The sequence below is a fragment of the Oncorhynchus mykiss genome, chromosome 21 (assembly GCF_057628025.1).
Source record: "Oncorhynchus mykiss isolate SJ-2025 chromosome 21, ASM5762802v1, whole genome shotgun sequence".
Taxonomy (NCBI): Eukaryota; Metazoa; Chordata; class Actinopteri; order Salmoniformes; family Salmonidae; genus Oncorhynchus; species Oncorhynchus mykiss.
The window spans coordinates 37,823,207-37,835,768 of NC_143042.1; the positions used below are offsets into that span (position 1 = coordinate 37,823,207).

A 12,562-nucleotide genomic window follows, 5' to 3' on the forward strand; every position below is an offset into this window, starting at 1 on the left:
GTTATTGACCAAATACTTATTTTCCATCATAATTTGCAAATAAATTCATTAAAAATCCCACAATGTGATTTTCTGGATTTTTTTTCTTCTCATTTTGTCTGTCATAGTTGAAGTGTACCTATGATGAAAATGACAGGCCTCTCATCTTTTTAAGTGGGAGAACTTGCACATTTGGTGGCTGACTAAATACTTTTTGCCCCACAGTATGTAATGGACATATAATGGATTTCAATGGCAGAAAAATCCCTGCACAGGTAAACAACATTTCACACCGTAACACACAGAGACATTCACATCCAGATGTCACTAAGGAAGATCAAGGAGTTCAAGCACCCAGAGTTCTCATGGCACATTCATTCATACAGTCTGGGAGTGCTCTTTTGGCAATCAGTGGCTTCATCATTATCAAGCATTTTGTCCAAACGCATTCCATGTCTTTGCAACGTGCTACTGCTTAATGATGAGTCTTCACTTAACTTAACATACAGGCATAGAAGGAGTTGGCTCGCCAGACTAATAGCAGCCAAGAAAATGGTTGCCTTACGATACGATGGCAAGCCCCACACACTCTGCCACACCAGCAATGAATTTCCTCATTCCTGGTCATAGCTCAACTTGAATGACCAATCTCTTGAATGCACGGCGCAAAGTCAGACAATGTTAATATGGACTACAACACTTGGCAGTTTAAAATCACTTATTTGATATACAGTGCCTTCGGAAAGTATTCAGACCCCTTCCCCTTTTCCACATTTTGTTACGTTGCAGCCTTATTCTAAAATGGATTCATTTGTTCTCCCGCATCAATCTACACACAATACCCCATAATGACAAAGCAAAAAATAATTTATAAAAATAAATATGTAAACATAAATGTAAACATTTACATAAGTATTCCGACCCTTAACGCAGTACTTTGTTGAAGCACTTTTGGCAGCGATTACAGCCTCAAGTCTTCTTGGGTCTGACGCTAAAAGCTTGGCACTCCTGTATTTGGGGTGTTTTTCCCATTCATCTCTGCAGATCCTCTCAAGCTCTGTCAAGTTGGATGGGGAGCGTCGCTGCATAGCTATTTTCAGGTTTCTCCAGAGATGTTAGATCGGGTTCAAGTCCGGACTCTGGCTGGGTCACTCAAGCACAATCAGAGGCTTGTCCCGAAGCCACTCCTGCATTGTCTTGGCTGTGTGTCCTGTTGGAAGGTGAACCTTCGCCCCCAGTCGGAGGTCCTGAGCGCTCTGGAGCAGGTTTTCATCAAGGATGTCTCTGTACTTTGCTCCGTTCATCTTTGCCTCGATCCTGACTAGTCTCCCAGTCCCTGCCTCTGAAAAACATCCCCACAGCATGATGCTGCCACCACCATGCTTCACCATAGGGATGGTGCCAGGTTTCCTCCAGACGTGATGCTTGGCATTCAAGCCAAAGAGTTCAATCTTGGTTTCATCAGACCAGATGATCTTGTTTCTCATGGTCAGAGTCCTTTAAGTGCTGTCATGTGCCTTTTATTGCCTTTTATTTGCTGCAGAAATGGTTGTCCTTCTGGAAGGTTCTCCCATCTCCACAGATGAACTCTAGAGCTCTGTCAGAGTGAACATTGGGTTCTTGGTCCCCTCCCTGACCAAGGCCCTTCTCCCCCGATTGCTCAAATTGGCTGGGCGGCCAGCTCTAGGAAGAGTCTTGGTGTTTCCAAACTTCATCCATTTAAGAATGATGGAGGCTACTGTGTTCTTGGGGACCTTCAATGCTGCAGAAATTGTTTGGTACCCTTCCCCAGATCTGTGCCTCGACACAATCCTGTCTCGGAGCTCTACGGACAATTCCTTTGACCTCATGGCTTGGTCTTTGCTCTGACATGCACTGTCAACTGTGGGACCTTATATAGACAGGTGTGCGTCTTTCCAAATCATGACCAATCAATTGAATTTACCACAAGTGGACTCCAATCAAGGATGACTAATGGCCTAGTTAAATAAATGTTAAATAAAATAAATAAAATCGAAACAAGATGCATCTGAGCTCAATTTCAAGTCTCATTAGCAAAGGTTCTGAATACTTATGTAAATAAGGTACTTCTGTTTTGCATTTTTTATACATTTGCAAAAATGGCAAAAAAAACTGTTTTTAGCTTTATCATTATGGAGTATTGTGTGTAGATTGCTGAGGATACATTTAAAAAATATATACATTTTAGAATAAGCCTGTAACGTAACAAAATGTGGAAAAAGTCAAGGGGTCTGAATACTTTCCCGAAGGCACTGTATGCACTCAGATAAGCAGGTCCTGTAGGTGGGAAGGGAAGTCTGAGATAAATGTGTGTATGTGTAATGTCTGTTGGTTTGGGTTTTTCTGTCCTGTCAACCAAAAAAGTATAAAAACTTGATCACGAAAAAAGGGGTACAAGGTTCTACTGTGGATAATACATCTAGTCTGTCTGTGTGTCTGAATAATTACCAGATAATAATTACAATGAAGAGATGGTCTATTTATTCAAGTGTGTGTGTGATGTAATGTCTGTGTCCTGTCTCTGTGTGTGCGTGTGTGTGCCTTTAATGTATTGTGGAGAGCTCTTTCAGCAGGTTAAAAGGGGTCACAGTGGAAAGAGTGATGTAGTGCTGTATTAGGAAGTGAATCATGAGGAGTTGAAAATAGAGCAATGTGGGAGTCCTTGATACAACCATATCAGTCATACCCCAAAGAGTAAATCAACATTTATTTTATTTGCAAAATCAGTTAATTAATTCATATTTTATTCTAATTATTAAAAAATATTAGAATAAAGTACTATCATTTCAGTACATTTTTTGAGGAATTTGAATATATTTAAACAAATAAAACCCTAACATAAATAACAAGAATGATGCAAATGAACATAGAAAATATTCAAATGACTATTCAAGAGGCATGTGGTGGAGAATGTGTGTGTTTTACTTAAGATTATTGTATTCATTAATACAGTGTGATTCCGAGATGTGCATGAAGGTTGTGTATACTGTGTGTGTGTGTGTAGCCACTTAGTTGTCTAGACTCATGAGCAGAGCGGTTCCTCTCTTGATCCAGTGGTCAAAAGGCACAGCTCCAGACTTCAGGTCCACCCCCACCACAAAGGAGGGTCTTCCCCCATCGCCCGAACGCACTGGGAAGTAGTAGCATGGACACAAGTACATACCTAGACACACACACACACACACACACACACACACACACACACACACACACACACACACACACACACACACACACACACACACACACACACACACATCAGTCACTTGGCAGATACAGACAGAGAGAGAGAGAAAGAGAGAAACACAGAGAGAGAGAGACACATAGAGAGAGAGACACACATAGAGAGAGAGACACATAGAGAGAGAGAGAGACACAGAGAGAGAGAGAGACACACAGAGAGAACGAGAAACAGAGAGAGAGACACAGAGAGAGAGAGATGTTTTATTTTTTTTGTCTTACTCTTGGCTATCTTCTTGCGGTTCTCAACAGGTTTGAAGTGGATGGTGGGGATGGGGCAGACCAGCTGCATTGGCTTAGCCTCCACCAGACAGGAGTTCTTCTTGTCCCAGCCAGCCCCTTCCAGATACAGCCCCCGGATAAACACCCCGTCCTGAGGAGGGGAGGAAAGAGGGAGGAAGAAGGAGAAAGTTGCATGACTTACAATAGATTAGGGTTTTCTTCTGACCATGCGGTCTGACCAGGAAGAGTATTCCGAGCCCTAAACTAGACACATTGAGGGAAAAGAGTTGTGAAGAAAAGGACACTGATTTATAGTGAAAACGGGTGTCTCACCTTGGGTGGGAAAAGGAGGTTGTTGTCGTCCACTGTCGCAACAATAAACTCCCAGGATAGAGTGTCCACTGACACCTGTGGGTAATACATAAGTGTTAGTCAGATTTTCACTAAGTCTCCCATTGACCTCAACGCATGACGAAGTGAACATTTTACTTTAGAGGTTAACTTGGCAAGGTTGAAGTTCAAGTACTCTTTATTATCCCGACAGCGGTACTGCATATCCTTAGAAAGTTATTTTGTGGGCATAATTAGAAACCAAACACGACCCACTCCTGTGCAGCATTTTACGAGGGTGTGCGGTATAGAGTAGTTTTGGTTAGTTTGTGAACACAGTTTGAACGTTTTCTCAGTCGTTGTGTTTGGTGAGTGTGCAGAGTAAGGGGTCTGTGCTGTGTACGTGTTTGTGTTGGTGTGTGTGTGTATAAATAAACAGTACCAGTCCAAAGTTTGGACACACCGACTCATTCAAGGGTTTTTCTTTATTTTTACTATTTTCTACATTGCAGAATAATAGTGAAGACATCAACTATGAAGACGAAGAGTAATTGAACAGATGATCTCCGCATGTGTGGTTCCCACCGTGAAGCATGAAAGAGGAGGTGTGATGGTGACACTGTCAGTGATTTATTTTGAATTCAAGGCTCACTTAACCAGCATGGCTACCACAGCATTCTGCAGAGATACGCCATCCCATCTGGTTTGCGCTTAGTCGGAGTGTCATTTGTTTTTCAACAAGACAATGACCCAACACACCTCCAGGCTGTGTAAGTGCTATTGCTATCTAGGAGAGTTCTCCTTCTTGGTGAAAAAGCACTTACACAGCCTGGAGGTGTGTTGGGATTGCTGCATCAGATGACCTGGCCTCCACAATCACCTGACCTCAACCCAATTGAGATGCTTTGGGATGAGTTGGACCGCAAAGTGAAGGAAAGCAGCCAACAATTGCTCAGCATATGTTTTTTTATTTTATTTTACAAGGCAAGTCAGTTAAGAACAAATTCTTATTTTCAATGACGGCCTACCAGGGAACAGTGTGTTAACTGCCTTCGTCAGATCGACAGATTTTTACCTTGTCAGCTCGGGGATTCAATCTTGCAACCTTTCGGTTACTAGTCCAACACTCTAACCACTAGTCTACCTGCCTCCATGTCGGAACTCCTTCAAGAGACTGTTGGAAAAGCATTCCAGGTGAAGCTGGTTGAGAGAATGCCAAGAGTGTGCAAAGCTGTCATCAAGGCAAAGGGTGGCTACTTTGAAGAATCTAAAATATATTTAGATCTGTTTAACACTTTTTTGGTTACTACATGATTCCATATGTGTTATTTAATAGTTCTGATGTCTTCACTATTATTCTACAATGTAGAAAATAGTAAAAATAAAGAAAAACCCTTGAATGAGTAGGTGTGTCCAAACTTTTGACTGGTTCAGTATGTGTGTGTGGCCTCACGCTGTGCTGACGTGCGGACGACTGTAACACAGCGGTGAGGAAGCCAGTGGGAAAGGTGAAGCCAGAGAGCCAGAAGAGGGTAGGGGGGTGGGCCGTCTCTGCCCAGCGGGCAAACTGCTCCACGCGCTGGCACAGGTCCCTGGTCCACGATGCCAGCGGCTTCAAAGACGGGTATGCCTGAGGAGGACGGAGGAGACAAGACACTTCAGACAGGCAAAGAAAGAGACAGAGACACACAGCAACGTCAATAGTATATGCTGTCCTGCTATAGTAACTGTCCCAGCAGCATCATATGAACCTGTAGTGTTCGGTTCCTCTAGGCCTGTACTCAGTGAGTCAGTGTTCTGTTATTGAAGGTGCGTTAACCCATCATCCTGCCTGCACAGACTACCTCCCAAATGGCACCCTATGCCCAATACAGTGCACTACATATGTAGTGCACTAGGGTAGGGAATTAGGGTGCCATTTGGGAAGCAACACTCATTTTCTACTGACTGACCCCATACACACTAAACTGGAAACACAATCCAACTGTTATTATGTCCTAAGGTTCAATTCTTCATTAAAACAGTGTACAACTCGTTCCAGTAGTCAGTGAGACCGCTGTGGTCTGCCAGAGATTCTACTGCGTGTTGGGGGATGGGGCGGATGAAAAAAGGAGTGTGTGTGTGTCTCTTCAGAGGGGTCATTGAGGGCAGTTTATGTTTATGTGGGTGCGCCCTTGTGTGTGTGTGTGTGTGTGTGTGTGTGGCTGTGTGTGTGTGTGGGTGTGCGTGTCTGCCTGTGTGTGTGTCTGGTCCACTGGGTCATCAGGTGGACACTTGGTGCCTAAACAAAGTCACAATGCCGTATCTGGGGCTGAGGGGAAGCTGGGGGGGTAATTGCAGTGTAATAAGTAGAGTAAACCTGCTGTCTCTGCTCCAGTTCCCTTCCTAAAGCCCAACCAGCCCAGTGCTGACTATTACAGTACAGCCAGACAAAGAGAGACAGACAGTGGGAGAGACAGAGGGAGAGACAGAGGGAGAGAGAGAGAGAGAGAAAAAAGAAAGAGGGAGAGCGAGCGAGAGAGAGAGAGGAGAGAGAAAAAGAGAGTGCGAGAAAGAGACAGAGAAAGAGGGAGAGGGGGAGAGAGAGAAAGAGAGTGAGAGAGCGAGAGAAAGGGACAGAGAGAGAGGGAGAGCGAGAGGGAAAGAGGCCTGCTCTACCCTGTTACTGGCCCCCTCTTTATGAGAGGAGGACAGGATGGCCATTAATGCTTCAGCTCCAGCTGTGTCTCTCTCTCTCTCAACTCCACTGCCTCATTACTCTACCCTCTATATCTAGTCCCCTACTTCCTTCTGCTTTCCTCACTATTTTTTCCCCTGTCTGTCAAGCTCTCTCTCCCTTCTCTTTCTCTCATTGATTGCCTGTCTCTCTCGCTCTCTTCCCCTTCTCTTTCTCTCATTGATTGCCCCTCTCTCTCTCCCTGTCCCTGCTCCGGGGATGAACAACAACCCCTTCTAGAACACTATCCCCCCTCCTTCTCTTGCTCTCTCTCCTTCCGTCCGTCTGTCCATGTTCCATTCACCCCTGGCAGGCATGGCAGACTGTCATTATATTTCTGCTCCCTCAGACTCATGGCTTTAATTTTGGCCAGGCTGCCTCGCTCGTCCTAGAAAACGTGGATCTGTGTGTGTGTGTGCGCGCGGGCGCATGTGTGAGTATGTGCGTGTCCCTTCCCCCCTCTCCTGCCCCAGGCTCACACACTGACGTTTTCCAGTCCGATCAGATTGCTCCCTTTGACATAGCCGAGATGGCTTCTGACAGCCTCCATGTTCTTCTATAAATCACACTAATACTGGACTGTCCCAGTGGGCCCACACTGGTTGAATCAACGTTGTTTCCACGTCATTTCAATGAAATTCCGTTAAACCAACGTGGAATAGACATTGAATTGACGTCTGTGCCCAGTGGGTATGTCCCCACTACCCAGATTGACCATTCATTTGACCATGGAAGCGTGTTTTGGGGAAAGTATGGTATTAAATGCTACATAAGGGAATGGATCTTTATGTACCATCAACAGCTGCTGCTCTGCCTTGATAGTGTCTGTGGGTTGTCTTGTTGTTAGGTATGAGGCTGAATATGTAACGTCATCAATTCAACCTCACTGTGTCTATCAGCAGAACATTCCTCTAAAGTCAAATTGAAATCACATTTTGTTGGTCACGTGCCGAATACAACAGGTGTAGACTTTACAGTGAAATGCTTACTTACGAGCCCCTAGCCAACAACGCAGAGTTAAAAAGTAAGACAAATATTTGCAGAATAAAAAAGGAAATAGTAACACAGTAGAAACAATAAGGAGGCTATGTGCAAGGAGTACCAGTACTGAGTCAATGTGCGGGGGAACGAGGTAGTTGAGGTAATTGAAGTAATACAGATTCTACATGTGTGTAGGGGTAAAAGTCACTAGGCAATCAGGACATACAGTGCCTTCGGAAAGTATTCAGACCCCTTGACTTCTTCCACATTTTGTTATGTTACAGCCTTATTCTAAAATGGATTAAATAAAAACAATTCCTCAGCAATCTACACACAATACCCCATAATGACAAAAAAAATAATGGCGAAAATAGGTTTTAGAAATGTTTGCAAATGTATTAAAGGATTGTGTCGAGGCACAGATTTGAAGAAGTGTACCAAAAAATCTCTGCAGCATTAAAAGGTTCCCAAGAACACAGTGACCTCCATAATTCTTAAATGGAAGAAGTTTGGAACCACCAAGACTTCCTAGAGCTGGCCGCCTGGGAACCCGATGGTCATTCTGACAGAGCTCTAGAGTTCCTCTGTGGAGATGGGAGAACCTTCCAGAAGGACAACCATCTCTGCAGCACTCCACCAATCAGGCCTTTATGGTTGAGTGGCCAGACGGAAGCCACTCCTCAGTAAAAGGCTCATGACAGCCCGCTTGAGGTTTGCCCAAACATAACTAAAGACTCTCAGATCATGAGAAACAAGATTCTCTGGTCTGATGAAACCCAGATTGAACTCTTTGGCCTGAATGCCAAGTGTCACATCTGGAGGAAACCTGACACCATCCCTACGATGAAGCATGGTGGTGGCAGCATCACGCTGTGGGTCTATTTTTCAGCAGCAGGGACTGGGAGTCAGGATCGAGGCAAAGATAAATGGAGCAAAGTACCTGCTCCAGAGCCCACAGGACCTCAGACTGGGGCGACTGTTCACCTTCCAACAAGACAACAACCCTAAGCACACAGCCAAGACAACGCATCAGTGGCTTGGAGACAAGTCTCTGAATGACGACGAGTGGCCCAGCCAGGGGCCTGACTTGAACCCCAATTGAACATCTCTGGCGAGACCTGAAAATAGCTGTGCAGCGACGCTCCCCATCCAACCTGACAGAGCTTGAGAGGATCTGCAGAGAAGAATGGGAGAAACACCCCAAATACAGGTGTGCCAAGCTTGTAGCGTCAGACCCAAGACTTGAGGCTGTAATCGCTGCCAAAGGTGCTTCAACAAAGTACTGAGTAAAGGGTCTGAATACTTATGTAAATGTGGTATTGATTTAAAAAAAAAATATATATATATATATATATATATATATATATATATATATATATATATATATATATATATATATATATAAATTAGCAAGAGAAAATCTATAAACTTGTTTTTGCTTTGTCATCATGGGGTATTGTGTGTGAATTGATGAGGGGAAAAAACGATTTCATCAATTTTTAGAATAAGGCTGTAACCTAACAAAATGTGGAAAAAGTCAAGGGTCTGAATACTTTCCGAATAGCCTTTAGCTCAGTGCGGATGTTGTCTGTAATCCATGGCTTCTGGTTGGGATATGTACGTATGTATGGTCACTGTGGGGACAACGTCGTCGATGCACTTATTAATGAAGCCGGTGACCGATGTGGTAAACACCTCAATGCCATCAGATGAATCCCAGAACATATGCCAATCTGTGCTAGCGAAAGAGTCCTGTAGCTTAGCATCCGCTTCATCGAACCACTTCTGTATTGAGCTGGCAATTCCTGTTTTGAGTTTTTGCTTGTTAGCAGAAATCAGGAGGATAGAGCTATGGCCCTATTTGCCAAATGGAGGGCGAGAGAGAGATGTGTATGTGTCTCTGTGTGTGTGGTAAAGGTGATCTAGAGTTGTAATTCCTCTATTTGCACAGGTGACATGCTGGTAGAAATGAGGTAAAACGGATTTCAGTTTTCCTGCATTAACATTACTGGCCACTAGGAGCGCCGCCTCTGGATGAGCATGGTCTTGTTTGCTTACGGCCCTATACAGCTCGTTGAGTGTGGTCTTAGTGCCAGCATCAGTTTGTGGTTGTAAATAGACAGTGCTGAAAAATACAGATCTCTCGTGGTAAATAGTATGGTCCACAGCTTGTCATGGGGTATTCTAACTCGGGTGAGCAGAACCTCGAGCCTTCCTTAATACTAGAGATCACATACCAGGTGTTGTTAATAAAGAGACACACACAAACCCCCTGATCTTCCCGGACTCTGCCGTTCTGTCCTGCCGATACATAGAAAAACCAGCTAGATGTATATTATTCATGTCCTTGTTCAGCCATGACTCCGAGAAGCATAGTATTTACAGTTCCTAATGTCCGAAGGGAGCACATCCAGTTTATTCTCCAGCAACTTTACATTCGCCAATAGAACAGAGGGTAGAGGTGATTCATTAATTTGCCGCTGAAGTCTCATCAGGGTGCCCGAGGCGGCCTCTACAGTGCCGTCTTCACCTTCGAGTGACAGGGATTAGGGCCTGGTCTGAGGTTAATCAATATGTCATTCACCTCCGACTCATTGAAGTAGAAGTCCTAGTCCAAATCGAGGTTAGTGATGGCTGTTCTGATGAACAGAAGCTCTTTTCGGTCATAGGAAACGAGAGTTAAGACCAGTGCAAACAAATACACAAAATAGCACAAGTGGTCAAGAGCCCGTAAAATGGCTGCCATTCCCTCCAGCTAAAAGTGGTTATCTGAACATGATCTTGATGTACAGATTTGTTGATATCGCTGTGCTCACATAATAGAATGGTGCCTGGTTGCATGAATGATGTGTAGATGTTGCAATCACGATAGCACAAGGGCAGATACTAGTGATGTTGCTGCCGCTGGGGCAGTTACTACAGCAGAATCAAATGCCTTGAGATAAATGGTAAATGTGTGTTTTTTGTGTGTGTCTATGACCTGTAACAATCCATGAGTGTGTGTGTGTGTATGTATGTATGTGTGTGTGTGTGTGTGTCCTACCTTAACCCAAAGTGGGGGGACTCGGGCGTCGAAGATGCAGTGGAATGTTTCCTCCAGGCTGCTAGACATCACCACCAGACCCTTGATCCCCTTCTCCAGCTCTATCAGAGACGACCTAGACACACACACGCACGTACGCACACACACACACACGCACGCTCAGTGAAATTATCCATCCAGTAATTTGTTTTTACACACACATTTGCAGCTACACACCCCTGCACAAACCACCTACGTACCACCCCCCCCCCCCCCCCCCCACCTTCTCTGTCTGTCCTACCTGATGGTGTGTAGCAGGGCATTGTATCTCTGGATCTCCTGCAGTAGGACCACGTTGAGAGGTGAGGGGTCGTCAGCCAGCAGGACTCTGGTCCCTTCATAGTCTATCAGGCCTGGGATCTTCTGCAGCACGTCTGCTGCTAACTCCAATACCTGGAGAGAGAGGGGAGCGACTGAAACTCTTACTGATAGTAAATATGCAGAAAATACAGAGCTACACACACACACACACACATGACACAGCCTCAAACTGTAAACCCCCCCCCCCACCCACCTTATTCTCTCTGGTGGGCCCGGCAGCTGCTCCGGCAGTAGCTCCACTAGTGACCTGGGGCTGCAGGGAGAGCAGGGTGTCAAACAGGGTCCTGGCCTCAGCAATCTGGGAGGCGATGTCGGCGTTGGGGTGCTGGCCGAACACCTCAGGGTGCTCCGTGGCTGGGAGGAGGCTGATGTACTCCCTGTAGGAGGACTGGGGCCCGTCCCGGGGGATGTAGTAGGTAGAGAGAGAGGAGAGTCTAGATAGAGGGGAGAAGAGACTGTTAACACTACATAACCCTGTAGGAGGACTAGGGCCCGTCCCGGGGGATGTAGTAGATAGAGAGAGAGAGGAGAGGAAAGTATTACAGTACAACATTGTTGTCCAATCCCAAATTGACCCTTAAAAAGTACTGGATAGGCAGGAATAAGCAGCAACAGGGCTGGACTCCTCAGAGTGACTGTAATATCAACACTGGCCACATGGTGGTGCTCACGGTCCTCAGTCTTTATGAGTACCTGTAACCAGACAGCAGCCGCAGTAAGCTCTGCCATGACTAGATCTTTATGTGTGTTTGAGGAGAGAGAGAGTGAAAGAGACAGTTGTGTGTGTGTGTGTGTGTGTGTGTATCGCTGTGTGTGTTTGTACACGCGTGTCATCCTCACTTGAAGAATGGCGCGGCGACGGCGGCCTCACAGAAGTAGTCGTTGATGTACGTGGTGAGCAGGCGTCTGTCAAAGTCGTCAGTCACATGACCGCCGTAGTTGACCCCGGCGATCAGGTACTTGAGGGCGTCCCAGGGGATCTCCTCGTACTCATCTAAGTACAGACTCATCAGACTCTCACTAACCTGGAGAAGGGATGAGGACACGCCTGCTGTTAGCACCCCTAGGGGGTGATTTATACACTGCTTTTGGTCTCACGCAACAGGATGTAGAGTGGTCAGAATTTTGTTAGTCTTCATTGTCTTACAAAGGAAAGGAGTAGGTGAAAAATTCTGTCACCGTTTTCAAGCATTCTTCAACATCAAATCTTCACAATCCATATCAGACTCAGAAATACCTGACATTCCCCTCTCCTAATTGACTATTTTTACCAAGTAGAAAGATCCAAGTTGTGGATAGTTTTAAGACTGCGACTGGAAGCCATTTTTGTGTGTGTGTGCGTGTGACTTACCTCGAAGTCAGAGTCGTTGAAGCCGTAGATAATGTTCCAGCCCAGCTGTAGGAACTTCTTCCTCTCTAGGAGGATGCTGTGGAAGAAACAGAGGGCGAAGAGCAGCTTCCTGTAGAGCACAGGCCGGGCACAGCGTGTGAACTGAGCCTCTGTCACCAGCTGGTACAGGCGTTTCATATTGGACTTCACACCCTGAGAGGGAGAGAGGGAGAGAGAGAGAGAGAGAATTGAGTGAGGCAAAGGCAAAAGAGAGTAGATCATTCTGAAAATGTGTGTGTATCTAGATGTGTTCTCTTAAAGTGTGTGCCTGCGTGTATGT

At 45.3% G+C, this 12,562-nt stretch overlaps 1 protein-coding gene across 1 annotated transcript in view; it reads right to left on the reverse strand.

Annotated features, from left to right (window-relative positions):
* Positions 1-2,694: 2,694 nt before the first annotated feature.
* The window catches only part of dnah2 (dynein, axonemal, heavy chain 2), a 234,031-nt gene continuing 224,163 nt past the window's right edge, over positions 2,695-12,562 (reverse strand). Inside the window, exons 79-87 of the mRNA XM_036957925.2 lie at positions 12,244-12,435; positions 11,733-11,917; positions 11,086-11,326; positions 10,813-10,964; positions 10,533-10,647; positions 5,246-5,422; positions 3,796-3,870; positions 3,463-3,613; positions 2,695-3,163 (exon numbers count right to left, since the gene is read on the reverse strand). Coding sequence (XP_036813820.2) covers positions 3,009-3,163; positions 3,463-3,613; positions 3,796-3,870; positions 5,246-5,422; positions 10,533-10,647; positions 10,813-10,964; positions 11,086-11,326; positions 11,733-11,917; positions 12,244-12,435 — 1,443 coding nt within the window. The 3' untranslated portion in view covers positions 2,695-3,008. The remainder of the gene's footprint in view (positions 3,164-3,462; positions 3,614-3,795; positions 3,871-5,245; positions 5,423-10,532; positions 10,648-10,812; positions 10,965-11,085; positions 11,327-11,732; positions 11,918-12,243; positions 12,436-12,562) is intronic.